Below are 23,828 nucleotides of genomic sequence, written 5' to 3' on the forward strand. Positions count from 1 at the left end.
AAAAACACCTTTTTTCAAAATTTTTGGACTTTGTCATTTACATAGCAAAAAAAAAAAAAAATCCCAGCGGTGAATAAATACCACCAAAATAAAGCTTTATCTGTCTCAAAAAATTCTAAAAAATTCATTTGGGTACAGTGTTGCATGACCGCGCAATTGTCATTCAAAGTGTGATAGTGCTGAAAGCTGAAAATTGGCCTGGACAGGAAGGGGGGTAAAATCTCTGAACTGGAAGCGGTTAAGCCCAATTCCAGGCTACTAAAAAAAAAAATTTCCCTTGGAATGGGGCTGTACCTATACTGCAAGTGTTAATTGTCCATTCAGGTCTAGGAAACAGACATTTATTTACCCAACCCTTCCCTCCTCCTCACAGCTAGACCGTTACCCGCAGCTGCTTCTCCCCCCACATGGCAGCAGGCTTGGGTCCTGATGTCATCAAGACCAAAGTAGAGTCCATAGGACAGCATTGGTACACGATGACACTGAGGGATAGTCCACTGCCGGAGCACGGGGGAGTTAAATCTGCCGGCAGGGGAGCGGAAGATCAGACCGAGATCAACTCGGTTTCATCAAATCTGATGGAAATGGAGCCTAAATTAATTGGAAGTTGTGGCTGTTCAGTTGTTCCTGGAGGAGTTTCTTTATTACAATTGATTGAGATTCACTCAAAATTATCAAACGATCATTTTGAGTGAATCGCAATCAATTGTAATAAAGAAATGTGAAGCATGTATGGCCACCATAAGGTATCCACTCTGCTGAAATTCTTGATATATACATCACCATACATAAAGAACACATAACTTGGTACATAGACACAGTGCATCCAGAAATGTATTCCCAGCGTTTACCTTTTCCACATGTTATGTTACAGCCTTATTCCAAAATGGAGTAAATTCATTTTTCCCCTCAACATTCTACAAACAATACCCCGTAATGACAAAGTGAAACAAGTTCATTTTTAAATCTTTGCAATTTATTAAAAATAAAAAAAATGAATAAAACCTCATGTACATAAGTATTCCCAGCCTTTGCCATGACACTCAAAATTGAGCTCTGGTGCATCCTGTTCCCACTGACCATCCTTGAGATGTTTTCACAACTTGATTGGAGCCCACCTGTGGGAGATTCAGTTGATTGGACCTGATTAGGAAAGGAATAAACCTGTCTATAGAAGGTCCCACAGGTAACAGTGCATGTCAGAGCCCAACCCAATCCATGAAGTCCATGAATTGTCTGTAGACCTCCGAGACAGGATTGTATCAAGGCACAGGTCTGGGGAAGGGTACAGAAACATTTCTGCACTATTGAAGGTCCCAATGACCACAGTGGCCTCCATCATCTGTAAATGGAAGAAGTTTTGAACCACCAGGAATCTTCCTAGAGAGGGCCACCCGGCCAAAATGAGCAATCGAGGGAGAAGGGCCTTAGCCAGGGAGGTAACCAAGCACCCAATGGTCACTCTGAAAGAGCTCCAGCGTTTCTCTGTGGAGAGAGGAGAACCTTTCAGAAGAACAACCATCTCTGCAGCACTCCACCAATCAGGCCTGTATGGTAGAGTGGCCACACGGAAGCCACTTCTCAGGAGCCGCGGCAGCGTTGGGCTCGGCACAGGCGTAGTGTGCCGACTTGCACTGGTGTGTGGGCACTAGGTCCTGGCCGGCCGCGGACGACGGAGCTCGCGCATGCGCACTGGGGACCGCGGGTGCGCGACTGGTACCACTGGGGACCCTGTGCTGTCACTGGTTGCCGTATGGTCTTTCTTGTGTCCTGTTCCTGAACCTCTGCTATATTTTGATTGTTGCTGACCCGGATTGCTCTGACCTTGCTGATTACTCCTGCCCTGACCCCTGGCTTGCCTGACCTCCCTCCTGGATGCCCCCTTGTGGATCTGATCTCTTGTTGCTGACCTGGCGTGTGACCCGACCATTCTCTGCCCGCTGCTTTGTACCACACCGACCCCACGGCTAACGACTCGGCTCATCTGACCACGCACCTGCCCATCCATCCATCCGTCCACCTCGTCGGGATATCCTTGCCTCCTCACATCAGGCTCTCACCCTGCAGGAACCTCTGGCGAGCTCCTCTACTACTGGTGGGTATACCCAGGGGCCGCGACCTGGTCTCGGTTCACTCCAAGTCCATCCCCACCATCAGGGGCCCTGGTGAACAAGTGAACCGGGACTTAGACTCCGCGCTCTGGGGAAACCTGACCAGTGGATTGCTAGGGGCGCCGTCAGGCGGTTCATTACACCACTCCTCAGTAAAAGGCAAATGGCAGCCCGCCTAGAGTTTGCCAAAAGGCACCTGAGGGACTCTCAGACCATGAGAAACAAAACTCGCTGCTCTGATGAAGCAAAGATTGAACTCTTGGCCTGAATGCCAAGCGCCGTGTCTGGAGGAGATTAGGCACCTCTCACCACCTGGCCAATACCATCCCTACAGTGAAGCATGGTGGTGGCAGCATCATGCTGTGGGGTTGTTTTTCAGTGGCAGGAACTGGGAGACTAGTCAGGATCGAAGGAAAATGAATGCAGCAATGTACAGAGACATCCTTGATGAAAACCTGTTCCAGAGCGCTCTGGATCTTAGACTGGGGCGACGATTCATCTTTCAACAGGAAAACGACCCTAAGAACACAGCCCACATAACAAAGGAGTGGCTATGGGCCAACTCTGTGAATATCTTGGAGTGGCCCAGACTTGAACCCGATTGAACATCTCTGGGGAGATCTGAAAATGGTTGTGCACCGACGCTCCCCATCCAACCTGATGGAGCTTGAGAGGTCCTGCAAAGAAGAATGGGAGAAATTTCCCAAAAATAGGTGTGCCAAGCTTGTAGCATTATACTCCAAACGACTTGAGGCTGGAATTGGTGCTAAAGGGGCTTCAACAAAGTATTGAGCAAAGGCTGGGAATACTTATGTACATGGGGGTTTTTTTTGGTTTTTTATTTTTAATAAATTTCAAAAATTTCAAAATTAACTTCTTTCACATTGTCATTATGGGATATTGTTTGTAGAATGTTGAGGGAAAAAATTAATTGAATCCATTTTTGTAACATAACAAAATGTGGCCGAAGTTACGCGCTGGGAATACCTACTGGATGCTCTGTAATTGGTGTAGGAGGGGCTTAGAGAGACCCTATCACCCAACTTACAGGGTTGCAGGAAACACCCCAGAAAAATCAGGTATAGTAAATGCTTATCTGCAGTTTTTTTTTCCTTTCCATAAATAATTTTTTCATTCACTCGCAATTTCCGAATTTGCTAGAAAATTGGACTTCTTCAGGAAGAATCAATTCTGGTACTTACCCTCCATCCCTACATGTCGTAATCCTCTCCTTTTCAGGGAGTGTCTTATTACTGTCTGTGCTGTCCCAGCTCATCCACCTACCCTTTATCTCCCTACAGAAAAGTTTACACTCTTAGGTAGCTTCTGGTGGAGGAGCAAAAGTATACTATTTCACTTAAAGTGTTACTAAACCCACAACAGTACAATCAGTCTGTATATGCGGTAAAGCATGCTTGTTATACTCACTGTGGAACCTAAGGGGTTAATCCGCTGCATTATGTAAAAAGGCTGTTTGATCCTGTCTTCTCTGACCCTCCCCTTCTTCCAGTGTCCCCCTCTTATCTCCTGATGAGACCTATTGTGTGGAGTCTCTCTGCACATGCTCAGTTTGGTGTGTATTGCTAGAGAGTTTTTTCTTCTTCTTCTTCTTCTTGGGAGAGTGCATGTGATCAGCACAGGGCCAATCAGCACTGTCCAGACAGAGGATCAGGGGTTCTGCATCCTCCTATAGCAGAATGAAAACTCCTACAGGTTTTATTAAGTGCTCTGCTGGACACTGATAGAAGTCACAAGACTGCTATATAATGCTGATGAGAAAAGGTATTTAGCAGTTTATATTTACTAAAGTAATTGCATTTCCATGTTGTGTGTACTGTGGGAGACCAGATATAGTGAATGCAGGGTCCGGGGAGACCGGATATAGTGAATGCAGGGTCCGGGGAGACCGGATATAGTAAATGCAGGGTCCGGGGAGAGCTGTTATAGTGAATGCAGGGTCCGGGGAGACCAGATATAGTGAATGCAGGGTCCGGGGAGACCGGATATAGTGAATGCAGGGTCCGGGGAGACCGGATATAGTGGATGCAAGCTCCGGGGAGAGCGGATACAGTGAATGCAGGGTCTGGTGAGACCGGATCTAGTGAGTGCGGGGTCCGGGGAGAGCGGATATAGTGAATGCGGGGTCCGGGGAAAGCGGATATAGTGAATGCGGGGTCCGGGGAGACCAGATATAGTGAATGCAGGGTCCGGGGAAAGCGGATATAGTGAATGCGGGGTCCGGGGAGACCAGATATAGTGAATGCAGGGTCCGGGGAGAGCGGATATAGTGAATGCAGGGTCCGGGGAGACCGAATATAGTGAATGCAGGGTCCGGGGAGACCGGATATAGTGAATGCAGGGTCCGGGGAGAGCGGATATAGTGAATGCAGGGTCCGGGGAGACCGGATATAGTGAATGCAGGGTCCGGGGAGAGCGGATATAGTGAATGCAGGGTCCGGGGAGAGCGGATATAGTGAATGCAGGGTCCAGAGTGAGCAGATATAGTGAATGCAGGGTCCGGGGAGAGCAGATATAGTGAATGCAGGGTCCGGGGAGAGCAGATATAGTGAATGCAGGGTCCGGGGAGAGCGGATATAGTGAATGCAGGGTCCGGGGAGAGCGGATATAGTGGATGCAAGCTCCGGGGAGAGCGGATACAGTGAATGCAGGGTCTGGTGAGACCGGATCTAGTGAGTGCGGGGTCCGGGGAGAGCGGATATAGTGAATGCGGGGTCCGGGGAAAGCGGATATAGTGAATGCGGGGTCCGGGGAGACCAGATATAGTGAATGCGGGGTCCGGGGAGAGCGGATATAGTGAATGCAGGGTCCGGGGAGACCGAATATAGTGAATGCAGGGTCCGGGGAGACCGGATATAGTGAATGCAGGGTCCGGGGAGAGCGGATATAGTGAATGCAGGGTCCGGGGAGAGCGGATATAGTGAATGCAGGGTCCGGGGAGAGCGGATATAGTGAATGCAGGGTCCGGGGAGAGCGGATATAGTGAATGCAGGGTCCAGAGTGAGCAGATATAGTGAATGCAGGGTCCGGGGAGAGCAGATATAGTGAATGCAGGGTCCGGGGAGAGCAGATATAGTGAATGCAGGGTCCGGGGAGAGCGGATATAGTGAATGCAGGGTCCGGGGAGAGCGGATATAGTGAATGCAGGGTCCGGGGAGAGCGGATATAGTGAATGCGGGGTCTGGGGCTTAGTAGCACTTTAAGTGACAGCTGAGTCTGCTGACATCACATCCAAGATGGCGGCACCCAGTAACAGTTTTAGGGCTTTTTGAGGTCTACACAATGCTTCCATGTGTAAATAACATGCCACAAATATGTTAAATGTACAGGGTCCTGTTCAAGCTGAACTTCAAGGAAATTGTGAAATACACAGATAAAATACATATAGTCAAACTGTTTTACCTTCCAAAAAGATTTGTACTTCTGTCCATCCAGTTCTGAAATTTACACAGCTCTATCACACAATATAGCCCTGTCTGGCAGGGCAAGAGACATGATTTTCTTTACTTCAGTGCAGTAACACTTACTGGTCTCCTCTTCACCTCCCACTCTGTGTCTAGACAATGAAAGCAGAAAACGGATTAGCCCATCTCTCACTCTGCTCTCTCCTCCTGTCAGCATGTTCATTGTACTGCAGCGCAACTGATAAGCTCCCCTGTGCTGCATTTCCCTCTCCCAGGCTAAGCTCTGCTGTGTATGGACTGCAAAGACAAAGTCAAATTCAGGTACTTACACTGCTTGCAATTTACATGCCGATTTACAGTGCCAGTTTCCACATTTTGTCATGTTACAACCAAAAACTTAAATGTATTTTCTTGAGATTTTATGTGATAGATCAACATAGTGGCTCATAATTGTGAAGTGGAAAGAAAATGATAAATGGTTTTGATATATATATATATTTTTTTACAAATTAATATCTGAAAAGTGCGTCTTACATTTGTATTCAGCCCCCTTTACTCTGATACCCCTAACTAAAATCTAGTGGAACCAATTCCCTTCAGAAGTCACCTAATTGGTAAATAGAGTTCCATTCCACCTGTGTGTCATGTGATCTCAGTATAAATATAGCTGTTCTGTGAAGCCCTCAGAGGTTTGTTAGAGAACATTGGTGAACAAACAGCATCATGAAGGCCAAGGAACACACCAGACAGGCCAGGGATTAAGTTGTGGAGACCTTCAAATCTTGGGATAGTTTTGTATAACCTAACCCTGCTTTAAACATCTCCCGGAGCACTGTTCAATCCATCATCCAAAAATGGAAAGAGTATGACACAACTGTAAACCTACCAAGACATGGCCGTCCACCTAAACTGACGCGCCGGGCAAGGAGAGCGTTCATCCGAGAAGCAGACAAGAGGCCTATGGGAACTCTGGAGAAGCTGCAGAGATCCACAGCTCAGGTGGGAAAATCTGTCCACAGGACAACTATTAGTCGTGCACTCCACAAATCTGACCTTTATGGAAGAGTGCCAAGAAGAAAGTCATTGTTGAAGGAAAGCCATAAGAAGTCCCGTTTGCAGTTTGTGAGAAGCCATATGGAGGACACAGCAAACATGTGGAAGAAGGAGCTCTGGTCAGATGAGACCAAAATTGAACTTTTTGGCCTAAAATAAAAATGCTATGTGTGGGGGAAATCTAACACTGCATATCACTTTGAACACACCATCCCCACCGTGAAACATGGTGGTGGCAGCATCATGTTGTGAGGATGCTTTTCTTCAGCAGAGATGGGGAAGCTGGTCAGAGTTGATGGGAAGATGGATGGAGCCAAATACAAGGCAATCTTAGAAGAGAACCTGTTAGAGTCTGCAAAAGACTTGAGACCGGGGCGGAGGTTCACCTTCCAGCAAGACAACAACCCGAAACATCCAGCCAGAGCTACAATGGAATGGTTTAGATCAAAGCATCTTCATGTGTTAGAATGGCCCAGTCACAGTCCAGACCTAAATCCAATGGAGAATCTGTGGCCAGACTTGAAAATTGCTGTTCAGACGCTCTCCATCCGATCTGACAGAGCTTGAGCGATTCTGCAAAGAAGAATGGGCAGAAATGTCCCTCTCTAGATGTGCAAAGCTGGGAGAGACATCCCCAAAAAAGACTTGCAGCTGGAATTGCAGCCAAAGGGGGTCCTACAAAGTATTGACTCTGGGGGGCTGAATACAAATGCCGCCACACTTTTCACAGATTTATTGGTCACAAATGTTGAAAACCATTTCTCGTTTTCCTTCCACTTCACAATTATGTGTCACTTTGTGTCGGTCTATCACATCCAATCCCGATAAATACATTGATGGTATTGGTTGTAACATGACAAAATGGGGAACATTTCAAGGGGTATGAATACTTTTTCAAGGCACTGTACATGTATTGTGTGAAGCCATTGTTAGAAAAATGGCCTTAGATGGCCATTGGTAGAAATCTGAATTCCACCAATTCATACAAATATTGCAGGCAAACTGATAGCTGTCTGCTAAATGGTGGTCTTATCGCTATTATTTATATCCAACAAGTTTATGGCTCTGCAGGAGGACAGACTTGAGTCTGTGAAGAGAGGAGAGAAGCACACAGAGCACCTATGCCCTCCCCTCTGCTTCCCATTCACAGAAGCCATTGTATTTTGCAAATTAGTTCACACAATACAAAGGCTTCTGTGAGTGGGCATGAGGATGGGAGGGAGTGACATAGCAGCTGCACCAACTCTACACTTAAAGGGGCTGAGGCCAGTGTTGAAGCTCCAGGAGCACAATAAACTTGTCAGACATAAATAATAGAGGTGATCCATCCAAGGAGGTGGCAAGCACCATGTTGGACGTTTAGAGTGCCTTCACTTTTTTCAAAGTCGCCAAATTCCTGGAATTCGGCTTTAAATCCCCAATTAATTTGCTGCATCTTTTCGACACTCTGATATTTGTTTTCCCCTGTTGTTTTGGCATTTTCCCATTCCCATTCTACTTCCCATTCTACGCCTTCATTATAGAGGGGTCACCAACCCAAAACTCAACTCAGTATTTACTTGGGAAGGATACTGGGAAAGGGTGACTCCATCATTGGCATTTGCCATGGCTGCTGCATTTTGAAGAAACTGGGAGTTTGGTGGTACTTGTTGGTTTACCTCCTTCAAATTCAAATATTAGAAACCTCACAGTGATATAAACATAAGACCAACACATAAAGTGACTAAATAATCTATGTAGTATAAAATATAAAAAAAATGAGAAAATTATATATAAAAGCGAATCTCCTTTAACCATTTCAATACTGGGCAATTTTACCCCTTCCTGCCCAGGCCATTTTTCAGGTTTCAGCGCTCTCACACTTTGAATGACAATTGCGCGGTCATACAACATTGTACCCAATCTAAAATTTTATCATTTTCTTCACACAACTAGAGCTTTCTTTTGGTGGTATTTAATCACCGCTGGGGTTTTTATTTTTTGCTAAATTCACAAAAAAAGACCAAACATTTTGAAAAAAAAACACGTTTTTCTTTGTTTCTGTTATAAAAGTTTACAAATAAATAATTGTTCTTCATAAATTTAGGCCGAGATGTATTCTGCTACATGTCTTTGGTGAAAATAACCCAAATTAGGATGTATTATTTAGTTTGTAGGAAAGTTATAGAGTTCACAAACTATGGTATAGGTCTGAATATTGATCAATCCTGAAGTACTGACAGCCAATCTAATTTCTTGAGGTCCAAGAATGTCAGAACAGTACAGATATCCCCCAAATGTCAGGACAGTACAGATATCCCCCAAATGTCAGGACAGGACAGATATCCCCCAAATGTCAGGACAGTACAGATATCCCCCAAATGTCAGGACAGTACAGATATCCCCCAAATGTCAGGACAGTACAGATATCCCCCAAATGTCAGGACAGTACAGATATCCCCCAAATGACCCCTTTTTGTAAAGTAGACAGTCCGACGTACTTCATAAGAGGAATGGCGAGTTTTTTGAAGTTGTATTTTTTTGTCATAATTTTTCGGAAAATGAAAAAATGTAAAAAATTATTTTCACTATTTTTTTTTTTTTACATACTGTCAGCAGTGCAGTACAGCGTCATCCTATAACTGGCATGGCGGTGATCAGGGACACTGACTGGTGACAGTATGAAAATAAATTATATATATATATTTTTTTTTATATTATTTTTAATTTTTTATTACATTTTTAATTTTTTTTAAGATTTTTTTTTCATATTTTACTATGACCAAAGTAGTACAATGTTACCATAGTAACATTGTACTACTTTGGGGAAGTGATCAGTATTTTTTTTTTTTTTACACAATTTGCTTATAGCAAAGAATTACTTTGCTATAAGCAAGCATTTACCTGAATGAAATCGATTCATTCGGGTTTTTTTTTTGTGTGCTTAGCTGTGATTTGGCCACAGCTAATCACATGACATGTGCATGTGACCTGCTGTGACCATTCACAGCTAGGCACTAGAATACAATGGATGGCATGAATGAAGCCATCCATTGTATACAACTGTTATGTGACCTGCTGTGATTGGTCACAGCAGGTCACATGATACTGGCAACGGGGGCTGGTACTCAGATCTGTCATCGGCCGTGTCTGAGGTACACGGCCGGTGACAGATCGCGCCGCTGCGCGGCTCTGCAACCGCTCGAACTGCGCCTGTGCAGGAGCACGCCAAATGGCGGCCTCCCGGAAAGTTAGAGCATTTTTGCGGCCGCCAAACGGCTATAGGCCGGGCGGCTAATGGTTAAATAAATAAAAAGTGATTGCAAAGAACAAAGTCACCTTTATATCCAATAAGGACTCTCAAAGCAGTTTTCAAGCGATGCAATATCACCACCCGTCACCAGTGAGAGCGAATAGGATGCGGGTTTACCAAATGCGTTTCACCCCCTTATTCAGAGGAGTCAACATAAGCTCAGTTCAAAACATCCTCCGTCACGGAGATGCCACTTCACCAGTATGCAATTTAAAATTTCATGCAATTCATGTACAAAAGAGTACATACATACTCCACATAGTGTAAAAATGGTAAAAACTCCATTTTATTTAACCACTTAACCTCTGTAAAATTTACCCCCCCCCCTTCCTGACGAGGCCATTTTTTTTTGCGATACGGCGCTGCTTTACTTTAACTGACATTTGCATCGTCATGCAACGCAAATTTTGTCATTATGTCATTGACATAAATTATGTCAATTTAAGTCATTTTTTTCTCACAAATAGAGCTTTCTTTTGGTGGTATTTGATCACCTCTGCATTTTTAACTTTTTGCGTTTATAAACAAAAAAAAAAAAAAGTATTTTATATTTTGTGTTATAAAGCATATTCAATAAAAACATTTAAAAAAAAAAAACAAATTTCTTCATAAATTTAGGCCAAAATTGATTCTGTTACATATTTTTGGTAAAAAAAAAATCTCAACAAGTGTATATTGATTAGTTTGCACAAAGTTTGTAGGTGTCTACAAACTATGGGACATATACTGGAATATATATATATATTTTTTAATACTAGTAATGGCGGCGATCAGCAACTTATAGCAGGACTGCGATATTGCGGCGGACGTTTTTACACTATCACTTTGTGGGAACCAGTGAAACTAATACAGTGATCAGTGCTAAAAGTATGCACTGACACTGTACTAATGTCACTGGCTAAGAGGGGGTTAAACATCTAGGGTGTTACTGTTATTGTTTTTCTTTGTTCTTTTTTTTTTTTAAGTAATAAGTTTGTAACCTTGTTGAAGCGTGGTGCTGAGCCTGGGTTTGCCCTATATGCTCTGTTTTGTATATTTCAACACCTTTTACATTTAAAAAAAAAAAAATCTAGGGTGACCAAGGGGTTAACTGCCTACCTATGTGATTTGTGTACACAAAGTGGTGCTTTTACTAGGGAAGTGAAGGATCGTGTTTCCAGCTTTGCAGGGACACAGGATCCTTCACTCCTCCACCTGTCAGAACAGAGCTCTGCCTTGTTTACATAGGCTAGAGCTCTGTTCAGTGTCCTGCCCGACTATCAGTGGGTGTCAGCAGACATCCGTTCACCAGCACTCGCAGATGAGCTACTGCTGTGAGTGTTCACAGCAGAAGTGATCCGCTGGTGGCATGCACGTGCCCCCCTATGTTGGAAGTGCAAAATCACGTGTGTGTGTGTGTGTCAGGAATGGATTCACCACTGGTGGTGGGACTCACCTGCCGTGTGGGCTGCAGTACCAGGGCTGGCCAGCGGGTGCTCTCAGCAGTCAGAAGCTCACTCCTGCAACCAAGCCATCACCTGAGGCTGATTGCAGGAGGTGTATTTAAGGAATGGCCAGACCTGCAGTCAGTGCCTTGGTGTATTGTTCCCATGAGCCCCTGTACCTGCATCCTGTCTGCTTTCTGCCTGATCCTGACTCTGCTTGATTCTGACTCTGCTTGAACGCTGCCTGCACCGACCTTGGCTACTCCTGACCAATCTTCTGCCTACTCCTTGTACCTTGTCTGCTCGTTAGCTACTGACCCGGCCCGCCTGACTACGTTGTGCTCCATATTTATATATATATATATCAGTTAAGGGTTTGTTGCACCTGGTTGTACGTATTTGTGTTAGTTTTGGGTTTTGGTTTGTGTGCACTGCGTTTATGTTTGTGTTGCCTTTAATAAATTGTATTGTTTTACACGCCATACCTGAAGTCTGTGTTTCCCTGTGTCGGTCCACACACCTCTGGTCATACCTGGAGCCCTGACAGTGTGTGTATGTATATGTGTATGTGTGTGTGTGTGTGTATATATATATATATATATATATATATATATATATATATGTATATGTGTGTGTGTGTGTGTGTATGTATATTTGTATGTATATGTGTGTGTGTGTGTGTATATATATATATATATATATATATATATATATATACACACATACAGTGAAGAACAGAAGTATTTGAACACCCTGCGATTTTGCAAGTTCTCCCACTTAGAAATCATAGAGGGATCTGAAATTCACATTGTAGGTGCATTCCCACTCTGAGAGACAGGATTTAAAAAATTTAATTCAGGAAATCACATAAAGATGGACGCCGGACCTCCTCGTGGTCTCGTCGGCGTGAAGTCACCGCGTATAGCTCCTCCTATACGCGTTTCATAAGGGGTGTGAGCACCGACAGCCATCTTTACTGCTCTAATGGTCAGTGACCGTTTCTCTTGTCTTACTGTATTGGCTGTGTATATAAATAAACGCTTACTTTTAAAAAGTACTACATTATGGGCATCCTTCTTTCTGGCTCAGCATGAGCCAATACTACTACGGAGCCCATTCTGGAGGACGGCAGTGGTGCGGCAGATAACCCAGGGGAAGGGAATCTCTCGGACCAGACCAGGCTGCTGATATCCTTAAAGGGGACCTCCGGCTGATTTATCATATATACAAATGCGTATTATGATTTTACATCTGGTGAGTGCGCAATATTAACGTCTAACTCTGGCACATCACCTGAATGACTACTAGAAGTATACTGATCACCTGATGGAGACCATTTGATGGATCTTCACCTTTATTAAATTGTGGACTCTTTATGGTATTATCTGTGGTATAATTTAGCACTAAGTGCTCACGAGTGTCGCGTATTACAGCACCTTATTGCAGATTTATTTACACCCGATTTGCACTATGTCACTTTATGCGGGCATATTATTAAGTTTTTAATGTCTGTGTGCATTTTTAGTCATTTATTTTTAAGCGCTGCACCTTTCTTCTATTTTACTTGTTCTTGGAGGTGTATTTTGGTTGCCTTTTTGGTGCAAGAGCGGCTTATAGTTTTGGCGCTTGCTTTCTCTATTTATACTTTAGTACTGGGCTACCAAACTGATCATTTCTTTGTGAGTGGGCAAATATTTAAAATCAGCAGGGGATCAAGTACGCATTTCCTTCACTGTGTGTGTGTGTATAGGGACTGTGTGATGCTCGGTTTGGCACTCTCATTGGGATGGTCTTCTGGGTTTCGATCTTCAAAAGTTTTCATTGGTTATTCATAGATACGTTACAGTAAGTGACTTTTACCAGCAGGATCACCTGGTTAAAAAAAAAAAAAGTGAAGGAGAAACCTGAGCAAAATTGACCTCTTTCACACGGGTGGTCCATTTCGGTGTGCCTGCCCGTTTTTCAGGTGGACCTGATCAGAAGTTGTATGCAAGTCTATTATGGGTAGGTGGATGTAAACAGACGTGTGTCTGTTGTATCTGATTACCTCCAGTGCAGCAAAGTTTACATCCACCTACCCATAGATCTAATGTGCATCCAGAAAGCTTCTGCTGCAAAAGGACTGAATGGACATGAATGTCAGTAAAGTGACCTCCGGACCATTCTGCTCCGATTTAGCTAGGATTCTATCCACAAATCCCCTGCTGATTGGATTGGACTGGACATGACCCATAAAAAAGGAGTCTAAAGAAGTCATCACAGCTAAGAACCAGTAAAGCTGCAACATATTACATTTTTGTTTTCAAGACCGCCTAACTGGAAAAATACATCATGGTTGTGTAGTGCAGTGGTTCTCAACCTGTGGGTCGCGACCCCTTTGGGGGTCGAACGACCCTTTCACAGGGTTCCCCTAAGACCATCAGAAAACAAATAATTCCGATGTGTAAAGAGCAGCTACTGTGTAGAAAGCAGCTGCTGTGTTGAAAGCAGCTACTCTGTTAAAAGCAGCTGCTGTGTTGAAAGCAGCTACTCTGTTAAAAGCAGCTGCTGTGTTGAAAGCAGCAGTATTGGAGGTAAAACGACACTCATGAATTATAATTACTGGGGAAATAATTTTATGGTTGGGGGTCACCACAACATGAGGAACTGTATTAAAGGGTCGCGGCATTAGGAAGGTTGAGAACTAATGCTCTATATAGATCCTTATATCACTAGAGGGATCACAGGCGGGAGCAAGGAGGTCCTGATTCCTCTATATCAGTGGTTCTCAACCTGTGGGTCACGACCCCTTTGGGGGTCGAACGACCCTTTCACAGGGTTCCCCTAAGACCATCAGAAAACAAATAATTCCGATGTGTAAAGAGCAGCTACTGTGTAGAAAGCAGCTGCTGTGTTGAAAGCAGCTACTCTGTTAAAAGCAGCTGCTGTGTTGAAAGCAGCTACTCTGTTGAAAGCAGCTACTGTGTTGAAAGCAGCAGTATTGGAGGTAAAACGACACTCATGAATTATAATTACTGGGTAAATAATTTTATGGTTGGGGGGTCACCACAACATGAGGAACTGTATTAAAGGGTCACGGCATTAGGAAGGTTGAGAACCACTGGTGTAGTGGAATACGGGGGTTATGGTTGCAGCTCTATGCCATAGCCCCAGTATTACAATTCTGTTTCAGAAAAAAGTGATCCGAGCAGATGATTAGCTTCTGGATCACCTTTAGAAGCTGCAGGAGGTGGTTCTTGGGCTTTCCTGGATCATTGGCGGTGGCGGCGGCTGGCCATAGAGATTTTGGAGGGGAAAGATGGCCTCCGGTCAACTGCATGATATAGGAGGCCAGGAGTGACATGACGTACCAAGGAGCAGGAGAACCATCATTTTGTTCAAGTCGCATATTTCTGAAAAGTCCTAAAAAGATCCTTTCTAGAAAGAACCTTACATAAGCCTCTTTATATTGTCATTTCATCGATAGCAAAACATATTGTTTTTCTTAATCGCAGTGATCTGTTGTATGTTTTGCAGAAACGAGAGCTCAGGAGAAAAGGCGTCAACACCATCAGTCATTACTACGAGCCGCTGTGCACAGTCCACCAAGCAGCCATCATACCTCCAGCTCCCAGGCACCTCAGATCACACCACTCCTCAGCCGGGGGTGCCCACGGACTTCGCTACAGAAGCCATCTTGCTCCTTGCCGGTGTCACTCAGCATGTCAGGTCTGTACCCTGCCCATCCCTCCGCCCTGTGTAAGGTGGTGCCCACCCTGAAAACTGTCTCCAAGGCGCGTTTCCTCAATAAAGCCTTAGCGAAGAGATTGTCTTTCCTGCTTCCTTCTAGTCTGTCCATTCCAGGTTTACTTAGCCGGAGGGCCACTCGTCCTGGCAGTAGCGGCTTCCTTTCCAAACGCGGCTTTCGAAATAAACGCTTCTAGGCTTGCAGCACTGACCGCTTTGGAAAAACCCTACTGGGAGGGGGTTGGGAATGATGTTGCCTCTGGGGTCCAGCAGAGCAGGAATTTCCCCCGGGGGACTGGACCCTGCTCTACTACATGCAAATAGGCACGTTAGTTTTGGTTAGAGTTGGTGTTTATCAGGTTATTGTACTGCATTCTTGAAAAAGTGTATTGTGACTGGTCAGGAGTTTATCCATGCAGACTTGGAAAGATTTTGAAATGTCCAATTTTAGTATTGTATATGTTTTATTTGTTTTCTTTATTGCAGAAAAAAATTTATATATATATGACACACCAGCTACTACATTCACTGCATGCTTTTTCAAAAATATTTGTATTTTTTGGCTTTATTGCGAATTTTCCATTGATGTAGATATTATTGTATATAGAGTATGTGTATTTTGTAAATGACTAGTACGCCTTTATTTTTTTTTTTTTCCTTTTTCCTTGTGATAATTTGTGGAATTTGTGTATATTTTGTACAGTGCATGATACACAAGTGTAGTTTTTTTTTTTTTTCCCTGATGATAATTTTTGGAATTTGTGTATATTTTGTACAGTGAATGCTATACAGTTTTTGTTTTTCCCTTGTGATAATTTGTGGATTTTTTGTATATTTTGTAGAGTACAAGTTTTTTTTCTTTTCTTTTTTTTACCTTATATTAATTTGTGGAATTTGTGTATATTTTGTACAGTACATGCTACACAAGTTTTTTTTTCTTTTTTTTCCTTATGATAATTTGTGGAATGTATGTATATTTTGTACAGTACATGATGCACAAGTTTTTTTTTTCTTTCTTTTCTTTTTTTTTTTCCTTATAATTTGTGGAATTTATGTATATTTTGTACAGTACATGCTACACAAGTTTTTTTTTTTCTTTTCTTTTTTTTCCCCTTATGATAATTTGTGGAATTTGTGTACATTTTGTACAGTGAATGCTACACAAGTTTTTTTTTTTTTTCCCCCTTTATGATAATTTGTGTATATTTTGTACAGTACATGCTACACGAGTGTTTTTCTTTTCTTTTCTTTTTTCCTCATGATAATTTGTGGAATTTGTGTATATTTTGTACAGTACATGATACACAAGTTTTCTTTCTTTTTTTTCCTTTATGATAATTTGTGGGATTTGTTCATATTTTGTACAGTACATTCTACTCCAGTCCATGCATATTTTTGTGCTATGAGAATGATTTATTTTATAAAGTACTATAGATATATATATATCCGTGTGCAGTTCTTTTGCGTACATATTTAAATGATATTACCGGTTACACTGGAAGCTGTGGTTGCCCGTCTGAATAGGTGCTAGTTTCGGAGGGGTGCACGCCTCCGTAGTGTCTCACGCAGCGATATGCTCTGGATTTAGCTCTGCTTCTTGCAGTCGTTGGCTCCTTGAAGCTGAGCTCCAGCTTTCCTTTCCTCTTGCACAGCTATTCAGGATTTAGACTTGAATCTGGTGCCATTCCGTGCATTGGCGTACATTTCGAATGGCACAAATGCGCCTGTGCAACCTTCCCTTAGTGTACCACCTTATTTGTAAATGGGCCATTGCAACTTCACACCCTTCCTCCTTCCCTTTCTGGCCGCGGCTTCCAACCTAGGAACAGCTCTTGGCTCTCCTCCATTGCCCACAGCCTCACCCAAGATTCAAGGGTTCACAGAAGCCAACAGAACTTGGTACCAAGACCTACAGCCTCCCTTCCCACAATAGTGGAGGCCATAGGTACCTCTACACGGACAACATTTCACAAAGGATGGCAAATGACCAAAAAGGTTGACATGGCCTCACTATTTCAAGCTGAGCACTTCACTCCGAAGGCAGCGGTAGCTTGTCTACTCAGGAACATAGTTCCTTTACACAGACTGTCCCATTACCAGACTCATTGAGAGGTACAAGGCAGTTTACCACGTCAGCCTTTCTTTTCCAGCTACTAACCTATTGGCATTGAGTGGAATAACCTTTCATATAGTAAGAAATGTCTAATTTGATGGTAGTGCCGCCATGTAGGGTGATTGTTGTGGATGAGAAAGATTGGTCGCAGTCAATGAATGGTAATGGTTTCCGATGGGGACGTGTTTTCTTTCTGTAATGGTAGCCCTCCCTTTCCACTTTGCCAGACTACGCCGCTATGTGTTGCTTTATATAACTGCCCCCAGATATGTATTCCGATGTGCGATTTCTCTCCGTTCCCTTTTTATATTTAGTGTCAATAAAATCCTATTTTGGTGCTTTTTGTACTGCATTTTATTTGTGGCTAACCTAAGAGTCTCGTTGGGTAAGATGTGTTGCGTAATTTCTCATGTACCAGTTTCCCATACTTGACCTTCTTCATTGATATTGGTCTGTAAACTCACTGCAACCTCATGCATTCGGCTGATCTGCTTACAGCTGTCATGGAAATTTTGTATTTTTGGTTGAACTTTAAATGTGTCATATATGAGTGTTATTCATATGTCTCTCGTGTGGCTTAATTAAAGCTCTGAAGGCTGCAATTGGGCCATGCGCATGTACAATGTATGTATTACAGTACTCAGCTCGGTAATGGATGAGATGGCAGATCTGCGCTTATAGACCGGCGTGTATACCACCACGGCATTCGATGCGAATGCCGCCGGCGGTAGGCCGCGGGCCTGTATCCACATATCAGCAGCATAGTACCACATGGACTCCGTACCGCAAGGCGCCAAGCAGTGCGAACTCCGCGTGTAGGCTCATGTATATCTTACAAGCCATTACCAACCTGAAACTGTATCTGGATGGATGTGTTTTAATAAAGATCGTATCGGGCCCATTCAGATACAGACTAATGTTTAATCTAGGGGATACTTGTACAGAGAATTTACATACCACTAGGAGCTAGGACAGGAAGTATGCTCTCCATAGAGAGCTCATGGGGGGAGGGGAGGAAGTCTGCTGACCTCAGAGGGCTCATGGGAGAGGATCGGTGATAGATAAGAGGAAAGGCTACGCTCCAATCGGAATGTACATCCTGTGTATAGGCATTCCCCATTGCATTGTTCTGTGGGAGGGGATTGACCTTATTCATGTGGGGGGCGTGTGTCTGCTTGTAAATAAAAATTGGAGGCTGGGGTTGGATCGGCCTCTATGTGAATTCCAACAGCAACCTGAGAGTGTCGCCCGATTATTCTTAGGTAACAGGAGCTCCTTTTCTCTCCACATCTCAAAAGAGCTAAACCAGTTGGAGGCACAGGAATCATGGCGTTTAGCTGCAGTTGTGGTAAGTGGAAGGCGTAATACGGCTGCAGCAAGATTTGCACAGCTTTATGGGAGATTTCTGCGCATCCAACTGCGAGTACTCACGGTAAGGAAAAATTCGTTCAAAGCAAATTTCCAAGACACAGCCAAGTAAAATCTGATCGCCTGAATTAATGTTTGCCGATTTGCTGCAATTTAGCAACAATCGCTGCCTCGCTGATCAAATTTGTAGACTCTTTAACCCCTTGCCTACCGGGCACTTTTCACCCCCTTCCTGCCCAGGCCAATTTTCAGCTTTCAACGCTGTCGCACTTTGAATGAAAATTGTACGGTCATGCAACACTGTACCCATATGACATTTATATCATTTTTTTCACACAAATAGAGCTTTCTTTTGGTTGTATTTAATTGCCACTGGGGTTTTTATTTTTTTTTGCACTGTAAATGAAAAAGAGAAAAAAAAAAAAAAGATTTTCTTTGTTTCTATTATAAAATTTTGCAAACAAGTAATTTTTCTCCTTCACTGATGTGCATTAATGAGACTGCACTGAGAGGCAGCACTGATGAGGCAGCACTGGCGGGCATTGATGAGGCACTGATATGCAGCAATGATGGGCACTAATAGATGGCACTGCTGGGCAGCACTGATAATCAGTGTCCAGATCTCCCCTGTCACATTTTCCAGTTATTGGCTGTACTTTCCTCATGTTGTGACAGCGTGAGGAAAGTGCAGCCGATAACCGGCAACTGTATTTACTTTGTGATTGACTGTGTCATTGGACACGGCTGATCACGTGGTAAAAGGCTGCTGTGATTGGCCTTTTACAGTTGCAAGAAAAAGTATGTGAACCGCTTGGGATTACGTGGAGTTTTGCATGAATTGGGCATAAAATGTGCTCTGAACGTCCTCTAAGTCACAACAATAGAAGAACACAGTCTGCTGAACACAGTCTGCTGAACATAATACTACACAAACATTAGATGTTGCCATGGTTTAATTGCACATAACATGTAAACATTCACAGTGCAGGGAGGAAAAAGTATGTGAGGCCCAAGCTTAATGACTTCTCCCAGAGCTAATTGGAGCCAGGAGTGAGCCAACCTTGACTCCAATCAGTGTGATGATATTGGATGTGTTGCTGACAGCTGACATATTGCAGTACATTTGAAGTTTGCAAAAGAGCACCTGGATGTTCCACAGCACTACTGGCAAAATATACTGTGGACAGATGAAACCAAGATTGAGTTGTTTGGGAAGAACACACAACACTATGTGTGGAGAAAAAAAGGCACAGCACACCAACATCAAAACCTCATCCCCACTGTAAAACATGGCGGAGGGAGCATCATGGTTTGGGGCTGCTTTGCTGCCTCAGGGCCTGGACGGATTGTTGTCATTGATGGGAAAATGAATTCCAGAGTTTATCAAGACATTTTGCAGGAAAACGTACGACCATCTGTCCGCCAACTGAAGCTCCACAGAGGATGGGTGATGCAACAGGACAATGACCCAAAGCATACAAGTCATTCAACAAAACAATGGCTGCAACAGCACAGAATACGCCTTCTGGAGTGGCCCAGTCAGAGTCCTGACCTCAACCCGATTGAAATGCTGTGGCATGACCTTAAGAGAGCGATTCACACCAGACATCCCAAGAATATTGCTACACTGAAACAGTTTTGTGAAGAGGAGTGGTCCAAAATGACTCCAGATCGTTGTGCAGGTCTGATCTGCAACTACAGGAAACGTTTGGTTGAGGTTATTGCTGCCAAAGGAGGGTCAACTGGTTATTAAGTCCAAAGGTTCACATACTTTTTCCTCCCTGCACTGTGAATGTTTACATGTTATGTGCAATTAAACCATGGCAACATCTAATGTTTGTGTAGTATTATGTTCAGCAGACTGTGTTCTTTTATTGTTGTGACTTAGATTACGTTCAGAGCACATTTTATGCCCAATTCATGCAAAACTCCACATAATCCCAAGGGGTTCACATACTTTTTCTTGCAACTGTATTTACCCTTCCACCAAAATTATAATTTCCCTGAAGCCCCCCTTCAATTATAATTCCCCTACACCCCCCTCCCAAAGAGGGTCTCTCACATCTCCCCCAGCCGCCATCACTTCATGCTGCTCTGGCTAGTAAACAACCACCCGTTACCAGGACAATCGGGGAGTACACGCCGCATGATGTCACTACATCCAGGAGGAGGAGTGTGCCGGACTTGTCCTTCAACGGGTGGGGATGGAAGGTGGAACAGGCAGACACATATAGGAACACACATATACATACAAGGATATGGGGGGGGGGAGGGGGGGGACACACACGCACACACGCACACACGTCAAAGTCTTTACCAAGTAATTATAGACCTGTTAGTTTAACTCCTGTAGTTGGGAAGATACTGGGGAGCTTATTAAAAGACCACATAGATGAGTTTTTGTTATAAATTTAATATTTTAAGTGACAGACAGCATTGATTCATTAAAGACATAAGTTGTCAGACAAATCTGATTTCTTTTTATGAGGGGGTGAGCAAAGCCTTGGACAGAGGTGTGGTGGTGGACGTGGTATACTTGGAAAGAGGGGTGGCGGTGGACGTGGTATACTTGGACAGAGGGGTGGCGGTGAACTTGGTACACTTCAACAGAGGGGTGGCGGTGGACGTGGTATACTTGGACAGAGGGGTGCCTGTGGGCGTGGCTTACTTTGATTTTGCAAAAGCGGTTGATACATTTCCCCACACTCGGCTAACGTGTAAGGTAAAGTTTACAGGCTTGGAAAAATCTTTCTGTAATTGGATAGAAAACTGGCTAAAAGATCGTATTCAGAGAGTAGTGGTTAGTGGTGTACCCCAGGGTTCAGTGTTGGGACCCTTACTTTGTAATATATTTATAAACAATATAGGGTCTGGGATTATAAATCCCATTTCAGTCTTTGCAGATGACACCAAGCTGTGCCGTGGAATAACGTCCTTACAGGATGTTTCCAATTTACAAGCCGACCTCAATGCTCTGTGTAATTGGGCAACTATGTGGCCAATGAGGTTTAATGTTGATAAATGTAACTTTCTGCACTTGGGGACTAAGAATATGCATGCATCATACTAGGGGAGTACAACTGGGGGAATCAATGGAGAAGGATCTGGGGGTTCTGGTTGATCACAAGCTTAATCCTACTTTGTAGTAAAAGAGGTATAGACTCCAGAGAGAGATATCATTTCCCCCGGTACAAATCATTAGTAAGACCTCATCTGGAATATGCAGTTCAGCGTTGGGCACCAATTCACGGGTAACTGGAGAGAGTGCAGAGAAGGGCAACCAAACTGATAAGAGGCATGGAGGAGATCAGCTATGAGGAAAGATTAGAGGAACTGAATTTATTCTCTCTTGAGAAGAGGAGATTAAGGGGGGATATTATCAACATGTATAAATACAAAAGTGGTCCATATAGTCAACTTGGCGTAGAATAATTCATTTTCAGGTCATTACAGAGGACAAGGGGGCACTCCTTATGTTTCAAGGAAAAAGTGGTTGTAAACCCTTACAAAGTTACACGGTGAAGTGACTAGCCTCAGGTGATACACATGGGTGAAATAAATTCTCCTACATACACTGTTGCAAAAAGTATTGGCCCTGCCCTCCAAATCGTTGGATTCAGGTGTTCCAATCCCCTCCATGGACACAGGTGTATACAATCAAGCACCTAGGCACGCAGACTGCTTCTACAAACATTGGTGAAAGAATGGGTCGCTCTCAGGAGCTCAGTGACTTCAAGTGTGGTCCCGTGATAGGTTGTCACCTGTGCAATAAGTCCATCCGTGACATTTCCTGGCTACTAAATATTCCACGCTCAACTGTTAGTGGTATTATAACAAATTGGAAGCAACTGGGAACAACAGCAACTCAGCCACCAAGTGGTAGGCCACGTCACATGACAGGGCGGGGTCAGCGAATGCTGAAGCGCACAGTGCGCAGAAGTCACCAACTGTCTGCAGAGTCAATGGCTAAAGACCTCCAAAATCGTGTGGCCTTCAGATTAGCACAACAGTGCTTGTAGTAAACTATAATAAGGCTTACTTGTAGGTACAGTGAATATCTACTAAACTTGTGGAGTTTAGGAGATATTCACATGGGATGTTGGTGCCATCACCAGTGCATGCGCTCTGAAGTGATGTCATACCATGCCGTCCTTTCAGAGCTCTATGCCATAAACCATGACTCCAGTGCACATTCGCAGGAGTGACATCATCGCGGGTCAGCCATTCCAGTGGCAAACCCGAAAGGAAGACTGGGTGAAGATGGAAGCCTGTTAATGGTGACAGTGCACCACTGGAGGGCTTCCTTTTAAGGTAAGTATGCCATAATGTGCAAGTTTGCAGTGCATAGTAGCACCTTTTGGCTTAAACCACCCGGGGTCCATTTTTTTTTTCTTTTTAAATAGCAAGTTTACTACCAGTTTAATTGAGACAAGTACATCCTGTAGAGGGATATGCTTTGTTCATATTCCATGTGTTTACAACCACTTTAACCTTCATATATGGAAAGGCTTCTTGACAGTAGCTGTGAATATGTGGAATAGACTCCCTTAAGAACTAGTTCTGGCCAGCTCAGTAGAGCTGGATGCATCCCTAAATGCACATAATACACTGCTCAAAAAAACTAAATCTGGTCAGTTAAGTAGCAGAGGGGGTTGTTAATTAGTTTGTTGCTTTGGTGTTAATGAAATGAAAACAACAGATGCACTAGATCGGCAACGAGATGACCCCCAAAACAGGAGGAGGTCACTGACATTTTTCCCCTACTCTTTTTTTGACCGTTTTTCACTAGTTTTGCATTTGGCTAGGGTCAGTGTCACTACTGGTAGCATGAGGTGATACCTGGACCCTACAGAGGTTGCACAGGCAGTCCAACTCCTCCAGGATGGCACACCAATACGTGCCATTGCCAGGTTTGCTGTGTCTCCCAGCACAGTCTCAACAGCATGGAGGAGATTCCAGGAGACAGGCAGTTACACTAGGAGAGCTGGACGGGTCGTAGAAGGTCCTTAACCCATCAGCAGGACTGGTATCTGCTCCTTTGCGCAAGGAGGAACAGGATAAGAAATGCCAAAATGACCTCAAGCAGGCCACTGGCGTGAATGTCTATGACCAAACAATCAGAAACGGACTTCATGAGGGTGGCCTGAGGGCCCGACAACCTGTAGTGGGCCCTGTGCTCACTGCCCAGCACCATAGAGCTCGATTGGCATTTGCCATTGAACACCAGAATTGGCAGGTCCACCACTGGCGCCCTGTGCTTTTCACAGGTGAGAGCAGGGTCACCCTGAGCACATGTGACAGACATGAAAGGGTCTGGAG

General features: G+C 43.9%; 1 protein-coding gene across 1 annotated transcript in view; it reads left to right on the forward strand.

The window, feature by feature from the left end:
• Positions 1–23,828, forward strand: part of AGBL5 (AGBL carboxypeptidase 5) — a 160,131-nt gene that overhangs the window by 106,626 nt on the left and 29,677 nt on the right. The window contains exon 13 of the mRNA XM_089665235.1: positions 14,819–15,010. Within this exon, the coding sequence (XP_089521361.1) occupies positions 14,819–15,010 (192 nt within the window). The remainder of the gene's footprint in view (positions 1–14,818; positions 15,011–23,828) is intronic.

Source organism: Staurois parvus, unplaced genomic scaffold, assembly GCF_062004578.1.
Source record: "Staurois parvus isolate SC_StPar_1 unplaced genomic scaffold, SC_StPar_1.0 ptg002155l, whole genome shotgun sequence".
Lineage (NCBI taxonomy): Eukaryota > Metazoa > Chordata > Amphibia > Anura > Ranidae > Staurois > Staurois parvus.